This window comes from Toxorhynchites rutilus, chromosome 2, assembly GCF_029784135.1.
Source record: "Toxorhynchites rutilus septentrionalis strain SRP chromosome 2, ASM2978413v1, whole genome shotgun sequence".
Taxonomy (NCBI): Eukaryota; Metazoa; Arthropoda; class Insecta; order Diptera; family Culicidae; genus Toxorhynchites; species Toxorhynchites rutilus.
Genome location: NC_073745.1, coordinates 228128035 through 228153515, shown reverse-complemented (window position 1 = coordinate 228153515; position 25481 = coordinate 228128035). Strand labels below are relative to the sequence as shown.

Sequence of the window (25481 nt, the reverse complement as noted above, 5' to 3'; positions counted from 1 at the left end):
ATTGGAGACAAGTACGAGTTATAGCTATTCAAAAACCCGGAAAGCCCGCGTCCGACTTCAATTCGTACCGCCCAATAGCAATGCTGTCTTGTATACGGAAATTGTTGGAGAAAATGATCTTGTTTCGCCTTGATCGTTGGGTTGAAACGAATGGCTTACTCTCAGATACACAATATGGATTCCGCAGGGGCAAGGGGACGAATGATTGTCTTGCGTTGCTTTCTTCAGAAATTCAAATGGCCTACGCCGGAAAAAAACAAATGGCTTCAGTATTCTTGGACATAAAGGGGGCCTTTGATTCTGTTTCAATAGAGGTTTTGTCAGACAAATTACACTTTCGGGGTCTGCCGCCTCTATTGAATAATATGTTATATAACTTGCTTTGTGAGAAACATTTGAACTTTTCTCACGGAGATTCGGCAGTAAGTCGGTTCTCTTACATGGGCCTCCCCCAGGGCTCATGTTTAAGCCCCCTTTTGTACAACTTCTATGTAAGCGACATCGACAATTGCCTTACACAAAATTGCAGCCTAAGACAACTTGCAGATGATGGAGTGGTGTCTGTCGTAGGATCAAACGAATCCGACCTGCAAGGACCCTTACAAGGTACTTTGAACAATTTTTCAACCTGGGCCATTGGGCTAGGGATCGAATTCTCCACGGAGAAAACAGAGATGGTGGTTTTTTCTAGGAAGCATAGACCAGCAAAACCAAAGCTTCAACTTTTGGGTAAACCGATCACTCATGCTATGTCATTCAAGTATCTTGGGGTCTGGTTCGACTCCAAATGTACTTGGGGGGCCCATATTAGGTATCTGAGTAAAAAATGTCAACAAAGAATAAACTTTCTCCGTACAATTACCGGCACCTGGTGGGGAGCCCATCCCGAAGATCTTATAATGTTGTATCGAACAACTATTCTCTCAGTGATGGAGTATGGCAGTTTCTGTTTTCAATCAGCTGCCAAAACACACCTCATTAAACTCGAGCGAATTCAGTATCTTTGTCTCCGTATTGCGTTGGGATGTATGCCCTCAACGCATACCATGAGTCTCGAGGTTTTGGCAGGCCTACTCCCACTAAAAGATCGCTTCAATTTATTATCTCTTCGGTTCCTCATCCGGTGTAAGGTCATGAACCCATTGGTGATCGGAAATTTTGAGCAGCTGATCGAGCTAAATTTTCATTCTGGATTCATGAGCTCATATCATGAATTCGTCTCCATGCAGGTTGATCCTTCTTCGTATATTCCCAACCGTGTTTGTTTTCCTGACTACATCAATTCCTCTGTACATTTTGATCTGTCCATGAAGCAGGATATCCATGGAATTCCAGATTATCATCGATCGGGGATCGTTCCTACGATTTCGAAGCAAAGTATGGGCGTGTCAATTGTGATAATATGTACTTTACTGATGGGTCCTCTATGAATGAGTCCACAGGATTTGGAGTGTTCAACAATTTTTTTAACACCTCACACAGTCTTCAGTATCCTTGCTCAGTGTATATTGCTGAATTGGCAGCAATACACTGGGCGCTGGACAGCGTCGCCTCACGACCTGTTGAACACTATTACATTGTAACAGATAGTCTTAGCTCTGTCGAAGCTATCCGTTCAGTGAGGCCGGAAAAGCACTCGCCGTACTTCCTTGAGAGAATACGAGAAATTTTGAGTGCTTTATCCAGACGCTGTTATGTCATTACCTTTGTCTGGGTCCCTTCACATTGCTCAATTCCGGGTAATGAGAGGGCTGACTCATTAGCAAAGGTAGGTGCAATTGAAGGCGAAATTTATCAGCGTCAAATCGCCTTCAATGAATTTTATTCTTTAGTTCGTAAAAATACCATCGTTAACTGGCAACGCAAATGGAACGAAGATGAATTGGGCCGGTGGCTCCACTCAATTATCCCTAAGGTTAGCCTCAAACCATGGTTCAAAAGTCTGGACTTGAGTCGGGACTTTATTCGCACCTTCTCCCGACTCATGTCCAATCACTGTTCGTTAAACGCGCTACTCTTTCGTTTTGATTTTGCCGACAGCAATATCTGTGCCTGCGGCCAAGGTTACCACGACGTCGAACACGTTGTTTGGTCGTGCGAGGAGTATCTTGTTGCCAGATCGAATTTAGAAAACTCTCTTCGGGCTAGAGGAAGGCAGCCCAATGTGCCGGTGAGAGATGTGTTGGCTGGTTTAGACCTTGATTACATGTCCCAAATATATGTCTTCCTAAAAGTTATCGATCTTCGTGTCTGATTATCCTTATATCCTTATATTCTCCTTTTCCTTTTTCTTCGCGAGAAATCAAATCCCTTCTTATTAACAATAGAATAAGGTGAACTGTAAAAACATTTTAGATATAAGATAGGCTTAAGAATTGAGTGTAATGAATGTGAGTGTGAATGTGAGAGTGAACATTGTCAACATATCCTTTTATCCCTTCCTTTTCCTGAAGAAAATATGTCACCCTTCTAAACTCGAGTAGACCGCGAGTAATCGGTTTTCTACACCATTAACATTAGAATTAAGGAAAAATGTTTATATATACTTGAAACAATACAGTCAGGAGTTTGGCTCCTTTAAACTTATGTAACTGAGCCTGTAAAAATAAACGATTTAATAAAAAAAAAAACCCAATTATCATATTGGTTTTGGTGTAACAACGGCAGGAAATGATTCTGAAGTACTTCGCTGCACTTCTGACCGTGCCTTGGTGTTAATGGTAAGCTATCTAAACCAGGTCTTTTTGAGAAAATTCTGCCCAAACCATAAAAATTTCATCTCTAAAGCTGCGGTTCCAAAAACTAATGTGGAAGCTGATGCCATGGTTTTTACTGTTTCAGAAGAACTCTTCTGATAAAAAGAAATCTAACTTGAATAGAATTGCTTCCTACTGAAAGGACTTACGGAACGGATCATGTAATTTTTCAACTCGTAACTTTGCAGGTGGCAGATGGTTTTGAAGAAACTATTTGCACAGTGAGAAGTGCGATGAAGTACTTCAGAATTATTCACTTCTTTTTTGCATCAAAAACACCGTGATAATTGGGTAATTTGGCATCAATTCATAAAATCCGGAAGGTCAAGGCATATTTATAAAGATGACCTACGAATTAGAAACTTATTGTAATTCATATGAAATTGATGTTAATTTTGTAAAGGAATGAGAGTTTTCCATCTGGTTCTATATAACTGGAACACTGGAATTTTTGTTTTTTGAATGTTTCGCGCCGGAACATAACAATGTAGTTCAAACGGCCAGGCTTCTAAATGAAGATAGTTATTATATCCTACACTATATACTTCAATTCTACCGACTTCTTACATATCTCTGAAAACTCAGAGAAAATGAGTGGTTGTATAGTTACTGTTAACATTGCCAACGAGTATTACTGATATAAAGTGTTTTTTCTTCTACAATAAAAATGGGTTTCAATACCGCCGAAATTCTTCTTTTGTAGGCGAACTCCACAGACAACCCACACATGACCCCAATGTCCAATGACCCTCTTCCCCTCGGAAGCCACCTGAATTTCAACAGGCTGTTTTCTCAGTTTTCAGCATAGTCGCCTCGAGGGCAATAGCACATACCCACAAATTCGCAGTGGTAAAAGTAAAAGTGCTGCCCCCAAAGCAGCCATCCAATTTGCTGCTGCTGTCCAACATATTTTCCTGACCCTAACAAAAAAGAGGGGGCGTTTGGGGGCGGGAAGGACGCGCGCACACGCCGTGTGTTTTGGGGTAATGTTTATTGAGATTTATTAGCATTCTCATAATTCTTCAACGCTTTTGTCGTTGCCTCGTGGCCCCCTAACTAGCTGCTCCTCCGCTTCCCTGTCGAGGTGCTTTCGGGCCGAGTTGTTCGAGCGTAGGTGGAGGAGGTAAAAAGTTGTTTTGAACGTATACGAAAAAAAATATATCGGTCGTTGGATCTTTGCCTGGGTGTACATAAATTTTAATAACACGAGCAGAAGAGACGAGGAAAGTCTACCTTTCCCTCGCGCAAACAGCCGGAAGAAAGTGCGGCGACATGGAGACACATTTTGCTGATTTGAAATAAAGTGATGTTTTTGGGAGGTGAGGGATAACAGCCTGAAGGACCCATCTCTCCAGTCTTACGGCTGTGACTAAATATCAGAGGAAGAGTCCCCGGGTCAATTCCGTCGGATGCTTGTGGAGTGTTACTCTCCGGCCGAAGCAAGTTCCACTAGGTTAGAACGACGGAAGTGACACAGCAGAGCGGAGGTAAAATTTTATCATTTTCATTTTGTGCAAATGGCTCATTAGGTAATATATATTAGGAAAATTATTTCATTAGTGTGGGCGAGGGAAGGCCTAAATAACAGTACACATGTACCCTCATTAGTGACAACGATGGCAGCAAATGGGATACTTTTTGCTGTTTGCCAAGGTGAAATAGTATCCCTGTGTGTATATTTTTACAAGCGCTTATTGATCATCGCCTTGTCGTAATTAGGAAGATGAAAGGCGACTCCAGACGACACGTGTCCTTTTTTTGTGCTTCTGTAACGTTATCGTCTCACCGAATTATGTCGACGTGTTTATATCGGAGCGTATATGTATGCAACAGATTCTTCTCGTGGTGTGTATCATGTAAAATTTACGATCTAGTTTTTGAACGACATCCGTGTGGAGATTATTAATGATTTGTTGTGCTTCCATCACATCAGTGGGCGAAGATTTATTACACATCAATGCCGGGCAAATATGCATATGGATAAATATTCATTTGTAGCCGAAAGCAACTTCAAAACATTGACTCCATTTGACTTCCCGCTTTACCATTTTACTGACAATGTCGAGCAGGGAAAATAAGACTTTACCAAAAAGCAAAAGTGTTTTCCACCAACCCAACAAGGAAATCGGAGGGAAAGAAGAGTAAGACCGATTCCGAAAAAGCACAAATATCCTGACTTTGTCACCAAAGTACACAAAAAGAAGATAAATTGCCTAGTTTTCAAGATTGAATTTGATTTAAATTTATGATTTTCGGTCCTCGATGGAAAGTCGTGTCAGTGGAAAGGCAGCCGAGAAAAAAAAAACTTTTCCCCTCCACTTTCTTTGTTGTTTGCCACAGTTCAAAGCCCGAAAAAAGCAATCTTTTGCTGCTCGACGCGGGAAAACCACCGACCGAGCGAATTACTTTTAATAAATGGAAAATCTTTGTTTATTTCCCAAAAGCGTGAGCCGCGATGCTCTGCGACGGGTAGGCAGGGGGTGCGGATAAAGTCCACCAATGTGATAAAAGCACACCAAATCACACCATTCACGCCTTGCGAAAGATTTACAATCTTCGCTCGGGGAGACTCCGACTCAGGGTTCGTTTCTTCCGTCGCTATTGGAAATTTTTATTGCGTTTAATCTTAGCGTAATTTTTGTGGGTGTAACTGCCACGCGTAAATCGTGGACGAAACCATTTCCCGACAGTGTGGTTCAGAGACTCGTTCAACTACATCTGATGTATTTGCTGTCGTTTCGGGGGAGCAGATGATATTTTGCTCGATTATATTGAGAAAAATAAAGGAACCCAAAGAGAAACAAAGAATTTATATTGATATGAAAATACAGGAACAGTGCGATAGATTGTCCACACTTACCACCGCGGTTCTCGCTATCCGCTGGCTTAACTTGAATAGCACGGTTCATCTGTAAGAAGAAAGAAATTATGTTTAGCAAACTGAACTCAACCATAGAAAATGGGAAAATGAGGGGGGAAACGAGTGCCGACGCTGCAGGAGCGGAGGATAATAGCCGATGATATTATCGTACATAGGGAACAAATAAAATTGTTAGAGCATAATTTTTCACCCACTTCACGTGAAAGTTGCGCCAAGTCCATAAACAAAGGAAAACCGCCAGGAGGAGGAGGGGGGACGGTCCTAAAGATGGTTTTAATGTTTCCAGCTTCTTATTTTACGTTTAATTCCGGTGCCACGGTGGGAAGCATAACGTCGCCATGAAGAATGGAAATGCCGCTGTCGAGGCTTCGAATCTTCTCTTCACGCGATGATTAAATCGACGAAGCCGCGTGCGCTTCAATATTTTTCCTGGAAGGAAACCCTCGAAGTGAAAGTAATTTTCAATTTAATCCTCCGCCGTTCTCCAAAGCCGCAACAATGTTTCCATTTCATTATGGCTCCCCAAAATTTCAGTGTGTAATTCTGCCACCACTCTTTTGCCCGTGATGGGCTGCGAATCGAAGCTCGCACATAATCCATTAATGCTTGCTCGGCGGAACGCCGCTAGAAAACCGGGAAATGACTGCCACTCGCGCGAGTGAGTGGTGTTTTATTGCAGGGAGAAGAAAACAAGCGGGCTTCGGATGAATGTTAATAGTTGTTTCATCATTTTCAGCTCGAAACCCTCTCGAAATGGCAAAGATAGAGGTATCAAGTTCCTGTAACGTTTGACAAGGCTAGAATGTGGTTTTAATAGCTCACCGGCAGCAGCGAAAATTGTTTCATTCTCCCGACGAGTTGTGACCACAAGTATAGAGTGGGATCCTAAATTAGGAAAAGTAATACCAAGAGTGAATGTCTGCAATTACTCCTCGGTCGTTATGTCGTTAAAGGAGCTTTGGAAAATTGTCACAAGCGGTGATAGGATATAGTAGAGGAGATTGTAAATAGAGCACAATTTTCAAAAAAAAATCAATTGCGTATGTGCTATATTCGGATAAAAGGAATTCGAGTAAACGACATTTGGATGTTTGTTACTTTTGGGTGAATATTCCTAGAGTAAATCTGTTTCCGAATATCCTTCTTCTTATTCTTCTTGAATTATAGAGGCTTCAAATTCTGAAAGTCCGTTCGCCTCTGCTTCCGGATGTTTTGTGATTGTGTAATTGTGTAGTTATTTGATTAGAGGTACAACAATCGTAAGAAATCGGAAATTCCCTAAGATTTGTTTGATATACATATACATTAGAATCCCATCCCAGCCTGTCCGGTTTAGGTTATTAAAAATCAGAAGCATTTCCATTTTCCCATACATTTATTTTGTTCATTTGTGTGCTTACCTACACATACCGTCAATAAGAAGTAGCTTATGCAGCCACGAGGGTATAAACAACGAAGGGAATATTTTAACTAGGATATAAATAGTGGATACCCGTTGAGGAAAATGCTCAATCTCTTGCTATACTCAAAGCAGCGATCATCGATTGTTCTGCTTGTTTCGCGTCATCATAGGAATTTTGTTTCTCCACTCGAGTTGTGGACGCGACCAAATATCACACTTGCTGATGCCTCTGGCACTGCAATCAATGCATCTAACTGACGCTAACTGGAGAATCATCAAGCTAGGCCATCGTTGACTCACCAAGAAAATAAATTTCATTCTGGTATTTTGTGTGTGACTCGGTTTCACGTGCCTGTTGCAAAACTCTCTTCACGTAGGGTGACAGCTACGTTCATCTCGAGTATAAGGAAGCAATACAACTCCTTCCGAGGCTAGTTATATCAACAGAAAGAGTTTCTCTCGATATTAGCGCAAAATGGTGAGAAATGTGTCACTTCAAGCCACCGATGTATGACTTTGTGTGCGTGCTTTATTGAACGCTTGTTTGGTGCTAGTTGGTTTGCGTTTTACGAACGATGTCTAGAGGAATATTTCCACTGAGGTTACATTGAATAACATCTAGTGTTACACCAGAGAAGACGCACCACGCTAGATATGAGGTACAGACTAGGGGACGTTGCTGATTAATGGTCAGCAGCATCCCAATAGGAAGTATCCCGTGTCGGGCACATGTACAGAGCATTGGAGGCAGCAACATCCCAATTACGAGATTTATTTTTCATTTTTGTAATTGTAATACTAACCTCGAGCCGACCGCGAGGAATCGGTTACATATTACTAACATAGATAATAAGAAATACTGTCAAAATATTGAACTCCCGGCCCTGTCAGGCTAACGCCATATGAACCTTGATAAAAATATATATTTTGGAAAAAAAATCTAGCGTTACACTTGATACTTACAAGTATTGCCAGTGGTGTTGTTTCCATTCGGTGTCAAGGATAGATTGATGAATTTAAGGGATGTAGTGCCTGTGCAATCAGTATACAATTGCCTGTGGCCGAGTGTGTGTCAAATGCGAAAAAGGCCACCGGAATAGCACTCGTTATTAATACTTATTGCAATAATTACAATACTATACTAAATAATTACATAGTCTTACGCCAACAATGCGATCGTGTCTTGTGATGTCAGTTATCGTACAATCAAATTTCAATCATGCGTACTCCGATCCTACGTAACCATAACCTTACCCAAAAGATTTGGAAACGATTCTAATATTTCAAGAAATTTTAAGCGAAATGGAATAGTGCATTATTATGAATACCAAAACGCATGTTCCCAAGCTGGGGAACAAAATTTTTCAAGGTGCACTATTGTATGCCGTGAGGTAAATGGAGTTTGTATGAAGTTCGATAAATCATCTGAATAACTCGTAAATAGAGCACATCAAATTATTCTGGGCTTCGATGCAACTCCGAAAAAAAGAATAAAGATACTGGTAATCTTAAAAAAATCACAGAAACCAGAGATATATGAACAGAAGTTTCAATGAAACATGCGTTGGCTATGCATAAAAAAAAATTAGAAATTTTAAAAAAGTTGGTACGAGCACTGGCTCTCCATATCTTCTTGTTAGACGTGATCAAACATAAAAAACTAGCCAAAAGAAATGTGCTTCGACAAAGTTGTTGGAATGAATGTAACTAACACAAATAAAACAAGGCGTGAATAAACTGGTCAATAACTAGCTGTTTCATCTCACAATATTATTTGTTAGTCCATTATTTAGGTGGAAAACTTAGAACTGATTCTGTGTTCGAACAAGTTGTGATTTATAGCATATCAAGAGGCACATTAGATTAACTAGCCAATCGATGAATTATCGCAACCATTGATTTATTAATGTATTTGGAATTTTTGCAACACTTTCATCTTTTATGTAAACCTATTTGTTTTGAAAAATTTGATGAAAAATTATTTCTTCAATGAAACAAAATTCAAAAATTTGATTTGATTGATGAGATTTGAAAATTAAAGTTTTTTCAATACAATGATTCAACCCATGAACTTCGATTTCTCAAGAAAATCTCAAACTTTCGCTGTAACCTTCATCAGCTACAAATTGACCATTTTATTTTTTTCTATGGTAAAATCACAAATTAAGCATATACCAAGCTTCAAAAAGATTTGAGGAGATATTCGTTGAAATATTTATCAAAACCAAGTAAAACTCACGTTTTTTTTTACGCATATCTCACTTCATGTGCGAAATTTCGAATCGAAGTATTATGAAAGAGCTAAGCTAAGCGTTTTTAGTTAGAATTTGTTAAAGTCAAGTTAGAATTTAAGCTTAATAGTTCATAGCCTTCCACTTAAAATTTTTTAATAACTCTGTATCTGTTGAAATTTTATCTAATACATAGCCAAACTCACACCTTCATTGCTTTCATCATAAATGAGTCTAAATGAGATTATCACTAAGGTACTTGACATCCTATACCCAGAAAAACTGTGAAAACTGTGTCTTTGAAGACATATCACACTTGCGAGAAGATTGGATTCTAGTCGCATAGGTCTAGTCTAGTTGAAGTAATTATTGGGGAAAGTGGAAAATATTGAATTTTTGGATCACCCTAAAATTGAAATGGGCACCCTAATAAAAAAATAAAAAGTACCGGTCTAATGTATTACGATAAAGAACAAAATTACCACTTTTGACAAAAATCTGAAAACCACTATATCGGTTTGGCATGGAATGGCTGAACTTATATAAATATTTTTTTAATCATTTCAAAACGAATAACATGAGAATCCCGCATATTTTCGACGTAGAACTACGCAATTATATTATGCACTCCAAAATACCCCCAACTTGCATGTAATTACAAAGCGGATTCCCCCAGGCACATTAATTTAGAAATCCGTGTTAGGGAAACACAGCTCGGTGGGAACAAAAATAATCCCGACTTGCATGTACATTTGCAAAGCGGATTTCCACAGGTACATCTATTTTGAAGTCTGTGTTGGAGAAACCGTAAATCGGGCCAATCAGAACTTGGCAGTTAGGGCGTTTAGTTAAAGCTTGACATTTTACAGTTATTCAATTGTTCATCTCATGAAAAATAACATTTTATTAATTGTAATAGACGCGTAGAAATATCTCCTATCAATTGAGGCAAACATCTTTCCGATCTGTTAAGAAACGTTCGAGTTATAAGCATCCGAAATATGGGTAGGGTTAGCATAAAAATCGGCAGAACAAATGCGTGGGAAAAAGGAAGTTCTTCCAGTTTTCATGAATTTAAACCGTTTAGACATTAGCGAATTGTAATATATAGCAAATCAAACAAATCTTAGAGAATTTCTGATTCGATTGGTATGCAAATCATGAGAATTCGTTAACAGTGAAAATTGTTATTAACGATAACTTTATTTTATAAAAACGTGACCTGTTTTCTGATCTGGCACCCTTCCTGAAAGACGTAGTTCTACGTCAAAAAATTATATTTTATTTGTAATGAAAAAAACAGGAAGTGGGTTATATCTATGGTATAACCGCAAGGGTGACGTAGGACTATCGTTGATTTAGAGATCATTTGTTTGAAGTTGAATCTAAATCCATCCTGAATGAATGAATAAATAAATATTTGGGTGACGAGAGTGTTACGTTGGAGCATCAAGGTTTTATGCATCCAATATTGGATACAAAAAACCTTGTTCTGAAGAATAATCTTCAGAAGCTTTCCTGCTAACTGCACTTGATTGACAAATCACAAAACCAAATGTATGTGGTCGCAGTATTATAGGGATAGAAAACATTAAAATAAACTCGCTTGAATGTAATTTTCAATTCCAAGGGGAACTGGCAGATTATTTTTCAGCACCGATCATTTCTTTCCAGGTTTCCTCTCGATAACCAGCAAACGAAAAGAGTTGCGCACGTGTATGTGTGTGTGTGTGGCGGCTGCTTCTATGTCTTCCCGAGGAACCGTATTTCGATGCTGATACTCTCTTGGTCACGAGAGTATCAGCATCGGCTTTTCTGCGCTCCCTCACAGTTAAAACAAACTGATTGCATTTCAGGTCAGGTCAGGCCAGGTAATGAATCCCTCGATCCCTCGCCGTTCAGCTCGTTCAGTAACGATGTTGTCTTGTCGATGTCCTCAGGCGTCGTGCACAAATTACGTAACGCTAAAAATCCGAATTCTGAACCACCTCTCCCCCCCCCCTTTCGTAACGCAATTTCCTATCTCTAATAAACAGAAAGTAACGCAACATCTACCCCCTCCCCCCTTATCGCGTTACGTAATTTGTGCACGACGCCTCACGAAGAATGAATCGGTTTCACCACCACAATATCATTTCAGTATGCTTTTCGTGCGTGATTGAATCGAGAGAAGGTGTGGTTTACGATGGCAATTTGGAAGGCAAACTAGAGGAGAATGAACTCTCTGAGTATGAAAATTTCGGCGACTGAGCAATAATCGATTGAAAATTATATAATTTTCGCGATACGAAACATTTTCCGTTTTTCATGTTATGCATCCATTATTGGATACGAAAATATCCTACTGATGGGAAAGAATAATCTTCAGAAGCTTTCCAGCTAATTACACTTGATTGAAAAATTACGAAATCAAATGTATTTGGTCGCTGTGTTCGCCATATAATTAGAAAACATTAAAATAAACTCTTTCGCATGGATGTATTCTTCAATTCCCAGGGAACTGGCAGATTATTTTTCAGCAACGATTAGATCTTTCCGGAATTTTCTCGATGCTGTATGGCATCCACACGAAAATTCTCGTTTCAGTTTGGCCTGTAAAAACTTTTCTAAACTCTAATTCATCAAATTTGGAGCCCTGAAAAGGGCCGTTGATTATATGCTAAGCTAATATAGCACCCTCTCCTTGGATTCGATGGGCCAGCTGAATGTCCTTGGGCATGATGTGACGCGTTTTGCGTGGATAGCACACAAATTGGTATCTTCGAATAAGCCTCCTGCAGCGTCATAGCCGCGGAACTTTGGAAGCGCAAGTCGGTTTTGAAGTCCTGAGCAATTCCACGATCCAAAAGCTGTAAAGGTAGCTTGCGGATCAGCAATTCGGTCGACTTCCGATAGCGATGAATTTCACGCAAAGTTCCCGGTCGATAGCGATGTGGCTTCTTCACCTATCCTGCGGCTGGTGCGCTTATCCGAGCTGCTTTCGTGTGCCTTACCACTGAAAGACTAACTATCTATCTGCTTGGTCCCAAACAAACGAGTCGTCACGGTGCGAGAGTAGAGTAAGAAATGAACGAAAGCAAAGGAAGCGTCATTTTATAAACCATAAAAGTATAGAATCTAAACCCCACCCTTATTATATTCGTTGCTTACCCTGAGAGAGAAACGAATAACATCGAAGTAAGTATACAGTAATGTATTTGAATCCGGACACTTTGCGTTACATTTAATACCATACCGCAGCCACAACATTGTCTGCATGTTGAATTAATGCGATTGATTAGTAACTATCAAGAAACTATCAGTAACTATATTAGCAACTATTAATCGCATAAATTCAACATGAAAAAAATGTTATGGCTGTGGTATGATATTGAATGTAATGCAAAGTGTCCGGATTCAAAAGCATTACTGTAAAAAAGAGTTAACTCGACTGAAATTTTTTCGGTTCGGCCTGCAAAAACGAAATTAAGAGCCCCCGCCGACTGCAGACTGACTTGTCGACCGATAGTTCGGTCGGCTTCTTAATCAGTACGGAGAAAAAAAGTCTGTAGTGTACAGCATAATGCATAGACGTAAGTATGAGCTTCCCCATCTCACATTCCAATAAGATTAATGGGTTTCCAAGTGGGCGCGCTACATACGGATACGAATGATTTCAATAACCTGTTTTCGAAGCTATCATTAAGCTACTGAAACAATTTTTCGACTCAATAAATAGCAATCATATAACTCTTGGACATTTTATCTTTTGTATGAAATGATTATCATACTGTTCCGTTGATCCGAGGCAGAATGAATCACGCTTAAAGAAGGAATGGATTTTTTCTTGGAATTTAGTCAGCAGAAATAATGCCCTTTCCCAACAATTAAATACGACAAACGGTAAACAGTTTCATCAAAGTGATTTCTTCGATATGGGGATATATTCACTACAACATGTCATATATTTCATATTCTTCATTATCAAATCCATATCCATGGCACCTACCGGTAACGAATTATTATCGAAACCACGATTTTCGCTAAATGCTCCTTTCAGTTTGGCCTGTACAAAACTTTTCTGTACTCTAATCCATCAAATTTGGAGCCCTGAAAAGGGCCGTTGATTATATGCTAAGCTAATATAGCACGCTCTCCTCGGATACGATGGGCCAGTTGGATATCCTTGGGCATGATGTGACGTGTTTTGCATGGATAGCACACAAATTGGTATCTTCGAATAAGCCTCCTGCAGCGTCATAACCGCGGAACTTTGGAAGCGCAAGTTGGTTTTGAAGTCCTGAGCAATTCCACGAACCAAATGCTGCAAAGGTAGCTTGCGGATCAGCAATTCGGTCGACTTCTGATAGCGACGAATTTCATGCGAAGTTCCCGGTCGATAGCGATGTGGCTTCTTCACGCTTCCTGCGGCGATGCGCTTATCCGAGCTGCTTTCGTGGTGCCTTGCCACCGAAAGACTAACGAGCTGTCTGCTTAGTCCCGATGAAACGAGTCCTCACGGTGCGAGAGTAGAGTAAGAAATGAACGAAAGCAAGGGAAGTGTCATTTTATAAAACATAAAAGAATCGAATGTAAACCCCACCCTCTTTATTGTATAAGCTTACTGTATACTCACGAATATAATAAGGGTGGGATTTAGATTCTATACTTTTATGGTTTATAAAATGACGCTTCCTTTGCTTTCGTTCATTTCTTACTCTACTCTCGCACCGTGAGGACTCGAGCTCGTTAGTCTTTCGCAGACAGCTCGTTAGTCATTCGGTGGTAAGGCACACGAAGTCAGCTCGGATAAGCGCACCAGTAGCAGGATAGGTGGAGAAGCCACATCGCTATCGACCGGGAACTTTGCGTGAAATTCATCGCTATCAGAAGTCGACCGAATTGCTGATCCGCAGCTACCTTTGCAGCATTTGGATCGTGGAATTGCTCAGGACTTCAAAACCGACTTGCGCTTCCAAAGTTCCGCGGCTATGACGCTGCAGGAGGCTTATTCGAAGATACCAATTTGTGTGCTATCCATGCAAAACGCGTCACATCATGCCCAAGGACATCCAGCTGGCCCATTGTATCCGAGGAGAGCGTGCTATATTAGCTTAGCATATAATCAACGGCCCTTTTCAGGGCTCCAAATTTGATGGATTAGAGTACAGAAAAGTTTTTTACAGGCCGAACTGAAAGGAGCATTTAGCGAAAATCGTGGTTTCGATAATAATTCGTTACCGATAGGTGCCATGGATATGGATTTTTTAATGAAGAATATGAAATACATGACATGATGTAGTGAATATATCCGAAGAAATCACTTTGGTGAAACTGCATTATAAAATTATTTGTGTACGAATGCCGCAATCGATAGTCGACTCTAATTTGCGCTGGGTAATTTCCTCGGAGGACTCGATTCCTCCTTTGAGCATTAATAATCTCTTTCTGGCAAAACGATGTGGTATGAATCACATTATTTGAATGATAGAATGAATAAGTTTTCTGCCAATTTCCTTCAACCTCCAAACGTATTTTTCTCCCGTTTGTCGTTTTCGCGTTCGCTAATCCTTTCTCACAACACCCATTTCTAGTTTGAGAAATTGTTGAGTAAACATTGTTTGTCAGTGCGCGTAGAGCGGGAATTCCTAAAGATTCATTGCACCTCTAATAAATTGCCGAAAGACGTGGTCTTACGTTGATCACACTTGATTGAAAAAATCAAAAACGAAATGTATTTGGTCGCAGCATTATATGAGTAGAAAGCAAATAATCGCTCGAAAATGACTTGATTTTCGCGATGTGAAACATTTTCCGTTTTTCATGTTATGCATCCAATATTGGATATGAAAATTTCCACTGATGGGGAAAAAAATATTCAGAAGCTTTCCTGTTAATTGCGATTTTTTTTTTCCCCAATATATATTTTATATATTATAATATATTTTATATATTAAGGCTCGTTAATTGCGATTGATTGAAAAATAACAAAACCAAATGTATTTGGTTGCAGTGTTATATGGATAGAAAACATTAAAATAAACTATTTCGCATGAATGTATTTTTCAATTACCAGGGGAACTGGCAGATTATTTTTCAGCAACGATGATAGCAACGAGAATTCCGCGCGTGTATGTGTGTGTGTGTGTGGCGGCTGCTCCGATGTTTCAAGCGGAACCGTGGCATCACTCTCCTCCTGATGGATTCCCTTTTGGCCTCAGGTGCACAAACAGGCTCTTGGTGACACCGTTCATCAGCGCTTTCATGATAAACGAAATTAGCTTCACAACAACAGCGACAACATGCTCCAATCGCTGTTCAATCATAACTGAGTGGGTTTACGAGCGGCGCTCGCTTATATACCGATTGGTGATTTCAATAGCCTGTTTTGAAAGCAATTTTAAGACTATTGAAACAAGTTTTTGGATGAAAAAGTAACAAGTATAGAACGCGTAGACATTTTATCTTTCAAATGAAGTGTTTATCATACCATTCCGTTCAGTTGTTTAAGAGCTATTAACGCTCAAAATCTCGGTCTCCGGCGTAACGCTTTCGTTCTCGAAAGTTTGGTTTTACACCCCGGTATAGAAATGAAAGACGTAGTCCTACGTCAAAATCGGCAATTACTTTTCGGGCAACTCAATATTTGGGAACCGCAGGGAACTTCGAACCAGTAATTTCATCGTGCCAACCAGGGCTCGGCGAAGTCATACTCAGGATAGTCAGTGGACTGTGAAGAAATTCGCCTTCGTATTCCATTGGAAATGTGCTCCCTTGGCCGAGTGGTTAGCGTCATAACTAACATGCCGGGTGTTCGGGTTCGATTCCCATTCTGGTCGGGGGAATTTTTCGTCAAAGAAATTTCCTCCGACTTGCACTGTGATCACGCGTATTCTAGAACTTGCCACTCAGAATGCATTCAAGGCGTGTTATTTGGCATAGAAATCTCAACTAAGTACTAATAAAAATGACGCAAGTAATACTACGTTGAGACGGCGAAGTTTCCCTAGGAACGTTAGTGCCATTGAAGAAGAAGAAGAAGAAGAAGAAGAAGAAGATTCCATTGGAAATGAGTTTTGGCTTCTTCCAGCAGTTTCTCCGTCAACATGACTCAACAGCCATTCGGGCGTTTAGTTGCTATCTCCCTCTACGACTCGATAATCTCAATTCATTCTTCCTTATCAAATGGACTTCATTGCATATTGAAGTGACTTCCTCCAAAATGAATTCTTTTTTGTCTCTCACGTTTCACTTATGCATGTATCGTTGTGTGAGTTCAACGTGGTTTGACATATACTAGATTTTTTTTTGTATCGTACACGAACATTATTCACACATATAAAATAGCGCACAGTATTGTGTTCAGAATCACTGACGAATTTATGAATTTTGTAGATATCAACCTGTTTTTTGTATGTTTTTCTCACAAAATTGAACTCGGAGACAAAGTGAACTAACATTTTGTTTAGAATTACTCCCAAATAACTGTCTGATAACGTCTAAGTTCGTTGGTTTGAGTTCAGACAGTAGACAATAAACCGTTCATTAATGGTGTTACAACTTTTTTGCATCAGAAATCAACTTCTCGTTTCACTTTATATGGACGTTAGAATAAGATTGTGTACGCGGGTAACGAGATTCGTGTCAGGAGGAAGTAGAAGTGTAGATTGAAGTCAGTTGAATGAAAAGGCAGATTTGTATTCATTAGTCACATCAATTAGAATAATGTTTGACAAGAATAGTTCATCATTCATCCTCGCTCTCAACGCTCGTCAATTCATTTTCAAGTTCATTTTTCAAATTATGCTCACCGCGAGTGCCGAAGGGGTCCTAGTCGAAGCGAAGCTATTGAGGGGAGAGTTGATTTTAATTTTTCATCTTCGAAGATTTCGGGCTCTGGTCGGCAGTAGGGGAGCCGCGGGTAAGACGGACAGTGGGGGTATAATGGACAGGCTTTATAGTTGCAGTGGGAGTATAATGGATTTGTATAGTTGCATTATGAATTTCGAATTTCTGTTGATGGGAAACCCTTCTACATGCTTTTCTATAATATTTAAACCATCATATGACAATGAATACTGATCAAAAGAGGAATAGAGAAACAAAAACCGAAAATCGAACATGATTCCGCGTGTGGATGTAACTTTTGCGGCTTCGATATTGAGCATTTTGAGTGGTTTAATTGCAAAATTGAATTCGCTGATGGTTATATTTCGATTTGTGAGTTGGCAGAGAAGCGAATTCATTCGTAAGTGGCAAATTTAAATTATTGAAATAATTGCACTGGTGGGGTTAAATAGACAGTCACATCCATAAGCACATTCAATGCATGATGGAAAGTGAAGGGAACGGTAACGGTATTGAACTAAAGAGACTTTAAACTCTGAGAGTTCATTCGTCTCTATACAAGTGAAGGGAAGAATATTGAACTCTTTTTTATATTGCTTTCTCTGTTTGTTCTATTTCAGTTACTGGACGCATAAACACTGAGAGAGAGCGAAATTATTCCTCTCGCGAGCGATAAACTTCTACGCTTCATGTATTATGAACCTGTCCATATACCCTCCCCCCCTCTACATGTCCATTATACCCGCACCGATAAAAATGTTCTACTTTTCGGCTTGTTTTATTTTCAGTAAAAAACATGGAAAACACATTTTTATAAAACATTTGGCCAGTTATTTCGAAAACCAGTATATTGAACTGTAAGAAACTGATTTTAATTTTTTGAAAACATGAGTTTCCAAATATACAATTAAAGTTTTCCTTAACATGTCCGTCTTACCCCCATCTCCCCTACTTGAAATTAGCTAGAATTAATCCAATTCTTGGGTCTGAAAATATGCCACTGCATTCTGACAGCTGCTAAGCTTGGCTAACCTCCAATTTGAGATTTGTCTAGTTTCTGGTTTGAAATTTCATAATGATGACCGAGTACCAAACAACGGACAAACATTTTATTTTCAGAATTAAACATCGAGGACACATAAGGGGCACGACTACCCGCAAGCCTTCGAGAAATAGAATTATCCCCAGCTTCCATTGCAATGTAAATAATCTGAAAAAGGTTCCCGGCCGAAGCCAAAAAAACTTTTCGACCTTTCGCTGCCCTCATCATATAGAATGAAAATATTTGCAAACTTCGTTCGTTAGTTCGTTCGTGAAAGAGGAATTAGTCAATAAATGATAATCGAAAGCGAAATACAGTGTGAGGGGAACACTTTTGATTATGTCATCCATGAAATCCCATCAACCGGCTGAGCCGGGTAATCGTGTCCTCTTCGATTGGCCGCCGCAATCGGGAACCCCGGGTATTGATTCAAGCACTCTCGAGCACCGTGTTTGCGTCGTCCAAACAGAAGACCGAAGGCTTATGCTTAATATTTTAATGCATTTTTCTGTTTCTGCCGAATCTCGAGAGACAATTTGTATTTCTTTGTGGGGAAAGTTTCTGTCATTTCTCGGGAAAAAGTTTCGCCTGATACGGGGCGGGGGGGACTGATTTTCGTTCGATTGCCGGATAGAAGATGGAAGATTGGTCGCCCGGGAGATGGAGATTCGATGTCAAGTGGAAGCGATGCTCGAGTCTAATTAATTAATTGCCAGATCGATCCCTCCATACAGTGAGCGATGGGAGTTCGCAGCGGTGGAAGTGAATGGTGTAATAAATAAATTTTCAAAGCGAATGATAGACCAAGGATGAGCAGAACAATGTCTTTGTTGGATTGGTTCCTTCAGTTTCGATCATTCGCACTGTCTGTCTGGTGCTGTGTGGTGGCCTGTTACAGAACTCGAATTCCAACCAAATGGAAGACCAAAGTTGTGCACGCTTGATTGAGCCTCTTTCGGTTGAGCGATATCGCCATATCGCACACACAAAACCTGGAAGTGGGGGAGAACTGGATAAGTGTGGTTTTCCAGTCCGCCACCACTCAACCCCGACTCACAGAATGACTCTGCTGGCTGTGTGTAGGCCGGAATGAACCATTGTGTGCGGTCGCGCACAAACACACATCCATTAACGTAATTAGTTACCATTTATATTATGTTTCAGATTATAACAAAGTGTTCGAAATAGATAACAGTGGGCGAGTTTTGGCCCCGTTGTGTGCGGTTCAATGCGAGGGATTTTCCTTCCCGGACGGAACTCCGTCCGTTCATCCGGTTTTCACCTGGTCCCCACCACTGCCGATTGGGAGAAACATATGTCTTCCCGTAGCCACACACACACTCAGACGCGCATTTTTCGAAAACTTGGAACCACATCGGGCACTCCGGCTCTGTGGCATAATAGTAATTTAGTGAGATTGGCTAATGGCTATATTTGGGTGTAATAGAGTATAAATCAATAGCACTGGTAATAGATCAAAAACCCACTTTCTGATTAGGCACAGACATTCAAACTGAACCTCCCTCTCTGTACATTCGGAGCTTCGTGGGGACCGTCGGAAATACGGCGTTCGTTGGTATATATGTGTTTGCTTGACATGAATGTACGCGCGAAGCCCGGAATGTAGAGGATAGATAGTGACCGCTATCGATTTTCCTATATTTACGATTAGCTGACAGGTGGATTACGTTCGGTAATGTGATACGAAACCTGTTGGAAGTTGCCTCAGAGCAACCGTGAACGAAAGCTAGGTCAAGCACTTGGGTTTTTCCAAGTTGGAATTCAAACTGCGCGAACTTTGTATGACTAATGGAACGAGTGAGTGAGTCTAATTGCAAGGAAATATCACGCACTGTGCAATCCAGATAGCTGCAGGCTCCGCGCTTAAAGTGCATCGTAAAATGCAGGAAGGATATATTAACATAAACACAATGAGTCGGAGCTGAAAGCGCACTAAGCGAAATTTGCAACTTCCTTCCGGAGAATCGTCGCTTCAGAACATATGCACTCTAACACAATGGAGCGATGTGGCAGAAAGCGGTTGCACTTTGCAGTCATCCCCACGCGGCAGGACGATGTGATGCGCCGCTGCCGCCACAGGACATTAGCCATCAGAAAGATTCCGGCTCACAGCCAACGCCGTTGCGGGAGGAACTGCCGGGCAAAGGTGCCAGATTTCCGAAAAAATAATCGTAGATATATAAAATACGCAGAAATACGGTTCTGTATGTCAAATTGACCGTATTTTCGATATTAAGATTAATGAAACTCGATCTAATTTGAATCGCAGAACGATTTGTAAATTCTCGAACATGAATTTTTCAGATCTTTTTATCAGCGGAGCACTTGCAATACTGAACAATTATTCTCCTAAACTTTGACGGTTTGTGATAATCGTATAGAGCAATTCCACACCAAATCACCCGAAGAACAGACAATTACGACGCGATCCTTTTCTTTTCGAAACTTGGTACATATGATGGAAACTACCGTCATAATATTCATTATCATATGATCAATTAAAATTACGACTGATTTCTAAAACGAGCGTATTCAAAATCATTAACCTTTCTTTCATAACATTGTGACTCGAAATCCAGAATGTGATTGAACTATGCTCAATGTGGTTGGAAAATTAATTAATTTTTTAGGGAAAATAACGTACACTGTGAAAATTCTTCCTCAAAAGTTGAATTTAATATTAATAACTTTTATATCTTAAAACAACCCCTTCAATATTTTGTTTGTATGTTTTTATTTGAGCCCCCTATTAATCCTACAAATTTTTACGTATAGTGGTGCCGTATCGGATTCTCCAAGATGGAGATGTATATATATTTTTTTAAATTAAAAAAAATCGATACTTTGTGAAATCGTAACCATTCAAAGTAACATAAAAATGGAATGCGATTCTACATGAAAATATGAAAAAAGTGTGAAACTTGTTGCAACGTTATGTTCATTAATTTTGCAACCATAACTGGCGTGAAGCGTGAGCTGGTGCGTTGTCGTGAGAGAAAAGGACTTTTTTGTGAGTCATTCGTGGATGTTTTTCTTGATTTCAGAAGGTTCAATAACAAAGCAAAAATATGCACTTGTAATAGTTTTACTCTTTTCCAGATAGTTGATGAGGATTATTCCTTGTAAATCTAGTAAGACAGTCGCCATAATCATTCCGGCCGATGGAACGGTCTGCACCTTTTTTGGCACAGGTTTCGTCTTGGTAACCCATTGTTTGGATTGTTCTCTGTTTCTCAGAAGTGTGTTGATTCATCCACGTTTCATCCACAGTGACGGAACTACGCATAAAGTTCTCTGGATTTGGTAATGATTTGCTACAAAGCTTCCTTTTTTGGTCAAGCGTGAGCAATCGTAGCACCCATCTTGCGGATAGCTTCGTCATGTCCACATGTAGATGAAGAATATTATGTACCCTAGGGTGGCAGCGAAAATGATTATGTCAAGTTTCAAAAACCGACCATGTACAATTTGTTTATTGGCCCAAAAAAAAATACCTGTGCAAAGTTTCAGCTCAATCGGACATGATTTAGGGGTGCCTCAAAGCGCTCAAAGTTTTGATTTTTTGATTATCGAAAATCCTCGGAAATTTGAAAATTTGGAAAATAGAAAATTTTTTATCGACGCCAAATGTACTAAAAAGGCATAAAACGCCGAATTCTGGTGTTTTTTTTTATTAAATCGTTTATTTTTACAGGCTCAGTTACATAAGTTTCAAGGAGCCAAACTCTGAACTATATTTTAACTAGAATATAATCACATGTTTCCTTAATTCTAGGGTTAATAAAATAGGAAACCGATTACTCGCGGTCGACTCGAGTTTAGAAGGGTGACACATTGAATTCTGGTGTTATCTCGAAACAAAATTTTTGGCCGAAAATTTACTTTTTGAGACTTAGCTTGAGTGGTCAAAAAATCAAAACATTGAAAGCTACGAGGCACCCCTAAATCATGTTCGATTGAGCTGAAACTACACAGGTCATTTTTATGGGCCAATAAACAAATTGTTCATGTTCGGTTTTTGAAATTCGATGATGAAATTTTTTCCATACATCCATTACTACCCTAATGTACCCGTTTATTCGAGATGCTAACAGCCCTGATTTCGGGAGTAGTAACCTCAACAGGGCGTCCAGAACGTTCAAGGTCACTTGTGCCCATATGACCATTTAGAAACCACTTGTTAGCTGTTCTAATTTAAGGTGAGAAGTGAAAATCTAAACACTGGACATGTAGGGATCAATTTAAAATGACGAATGCGGTTAACTCGACCATTCCATAATAGATCGCAAAGATGTTTATATATCTCTGTGAGATAAACAATTAAAAATTGTTGAACAAATGAACGCGCTAAATTCTAAAACGTAGATATTGAAAATATTGACCATATTTGTGCCAAAAGGACGAACGAGAGCAGCTGCGAAAAACAATCTAAATACATCGATAAAACTGCGAAAACTATCATAGCAATCCACCGTGCATATCATTCTATCCAAGAGAAATAAACAAAATAAAGAAAAGAAGACACCAGATAAATTTTGAGGTCTCTCTCGTCTACCTCAGTCTCACACAAGCTAGCGAGCAGACATGAGTCTTTCCTAATGCTGAAATCAGCGATAGAATAGCAGCAGCATCAGTGGAAAGGATCTCAGCAGCAGTAGCAGAGACAAACGAGTATTCGTTTTGAAACACACACAGTAATGTAAAATTGATCGGTTGAGCCATCGCATCACAATGTAGAATAATTGTGCTGTTGGGAAAAATGTAATCGGATGAATCAACCAGCTGCTTGCATAAATCAAGATTCTTTTAAGGGCCCTTAAAACTAAATATCACTAAGGATTTATTTCAAAATTTTATATGCATTCTAAACTTATATCCGAAATTATGAATTTGAATTGATTTTTATAAAACTAAATTTCCCGTGAACATTCTTGTGTGATTTTCGCAGTGTGTTGGGCTTATTGGTGAGTTTTAGCGATCAAACGTTGAGTTCTTGCATTGTTTCCGAGTTGAGAGTGGCGTCAAGGTAGAACACATTGCATGACGGATGGGAAGAAGGTATTTTTCAGCAGTAAGAGCTATGTTCTTCGGCTGAAAATTGAAGGTGAAAACAAAGAATCTGATTCGGATATTCTGTTGCCGTTTTGGGAGCGCAATTTGAGGATTATTTGTTTGCTAATAATGTTTTTGGGATAACTGGAGATGTAATTTGGCTAAGAGATACAGAAAAACAGCTTGGATATCCGATAGTTATTTAAGTAAACAACAGTTGGTGTAGTCCCACGTCTCTTCGGTAATGTCCCCGATATTACCACCCTTATTGTTTTTTTTTTTTTTGACGTAGGACTACGTTTTTGATTTCTATATAAAGGGGTCACTCTACGAAAAATGTACCGTTTATTAAGAGTTTTCAAATACATATTACGCATAATCATTGTTACGATTTATGTTATGATGTATACCATTAGACGGAAAATTTATCCAGCATTTTTCGCATGTGACATCAACAGTGGAAATAATAAAACAAGTGAACGATATAACAAACAAAAGAGGTATGTTTGCGAGCGAAAGCGGAGGTAAATCATGTGTTATGCATTCTTTCTTTTAACTTGGTTCCCATGATGTTGTATGAAACACAAAATTGTGTGCAATAATTCGTTCTATGGCGAAGTAATCAAATGCACCACTCAAATTGCATGCAAGATTTCTATAAAGCAGCGATGAAAGTGTCACCCATACAGCTACTGCTCCGATGCATTAGGATAAGACGAATAATACGAGTAAGACAGTGGAAAGAAATCGAAATCCATAGCTATCCATTAAAAATAAAGCAACTTCATATTCAATGTAATCAATGACGACCGATCAGCTGTTGTTAGTTGGCAGCGCATGTGGAGTGAAGATGAGTTCGGTCGTTGGTTACACACGATTATCCCTAAGGTCTCGACGAGTGCATGGTTTAAGGGATTGAATGTAGGTCGTGATTTCATTCGCGTGATATCTCGGCTTATGTCCAATCACTACAACCTAAACGCGCATCTCTATCGCATTGGGCTCGCAGCAAACAATCTTTGTGATTGTGGCGATGGCTACCACGACATCGAGCATGTTGTCTGGTCGTGTATCCGGTTCCATGCTGCTCGCTCTCAGCTCTCTAGAGCACTGAGAGCAAAAGGCAGACAATCGGATATCCCCGTCCGGGATATCTTAGGTAGCCGGGATCCTGATCTTCTGCTTCATCTATACCTGTTCCTCAGAAACGCCGATGTCAACGTTTAATGATGTTTCCTTCGTTGTGTCCCCGTTTCATATCCCTCCTAGCGATCGATAAACTTTTACTTAGTCGCAGCAATACATACACACACTCTTTACAGATGCACGGGCCAAAGGTTGTGCAGTCCACTGATCATTCAACAAGAGCCAAAGGTTGTACCGCTCATGACAACTCTACACGAACTGATGATTGCGCCGGCTAGTGACCATTCTATCCTGGATTCCTCGAGTCGAGAAAGACGCACCACGCTAGATATGGGGAACAGACTAGGGAGCGTTGCTGATTAATGGTCAGCTGCATCCCAATAGGAAGTAGCCCGTGTCGGGCACACGTATAGAGCATCGAAGACTGCAACATACCAATTATGAGAACACTTGTAAAACTAACCTCGAGCCAACCGCGAGTAATCGGTTACATATTACTAACATAGTTGTAAGACAAAATATGTCAAAATATTGGACTCCCGGCCCCGTCAGGCTAACGCCACATGTGCCTTAATAAAAAATATATTTTGGGAAAAAAAAAAAAAAAAAAATGACGATATATTTTTTTTTGTTCACCGATCCACATATACTTCATCTGGTAGATGAATGATTAATGAATATCTGTGTGACACCCTGTTATGTGTCACACTGACATTCATTAATCATTTTCAGTTAGACAGTTAAACTTCCTGCCAGAAGCTTATTTTCTTTTTTTGTTCGTTACATATTCGTTATTTTTTTGTACATATAACAAACGGCCCTTTTCGGGACTACTATTTGGAATTTCAAAAGCGTTAAACTAACAGATTTCTGAACAATGAAAATAATTGCATTTGAAAATACAACTGTTCTGAACAATCACAGTCCTACGTCAAACTTTCGTCCGTGTCCCCAGGCTCAGACTCTTCTACTTTTATTACTGGATTACATTGTTCAGCAAGTTTCTTCTAAAGTTTTTTTTTTAAATTCACTATTTCTAAAGTATATTGACTTCCCAATTACTTTGTCGTAAAACATTTGAATTAAACAGCCGAATTTATACTCATAAGAAGAATGAAGTGCT

General features: G+C 39.7%; 1 protein-coding gene across 17 annotated transcripts in view; it reads right to left on the bottom strand.

The window, feature by feature from the left end:
* Positions 1–25481, bottom strand: part of LOC129768064 (CUGBP Elav-like family member 4) — a 1369849-nt gene that overhangs the window by 376584 nt on the left and 967784 nt on the right. For all 17 annotated transcript variants that reach the window (XM_055769451.1, XM_055769460.1, XM_055769465.1 and 14 more), the window contains one exon: positions 5617–5665. In XM_055769451.1, the coding sequence (XP_055625426.1) occupies positions 5617–5665 (49 nt within the window). The remainder of the gene's footprint in view (positions 1–5616; positions 5666–25481) is intronic.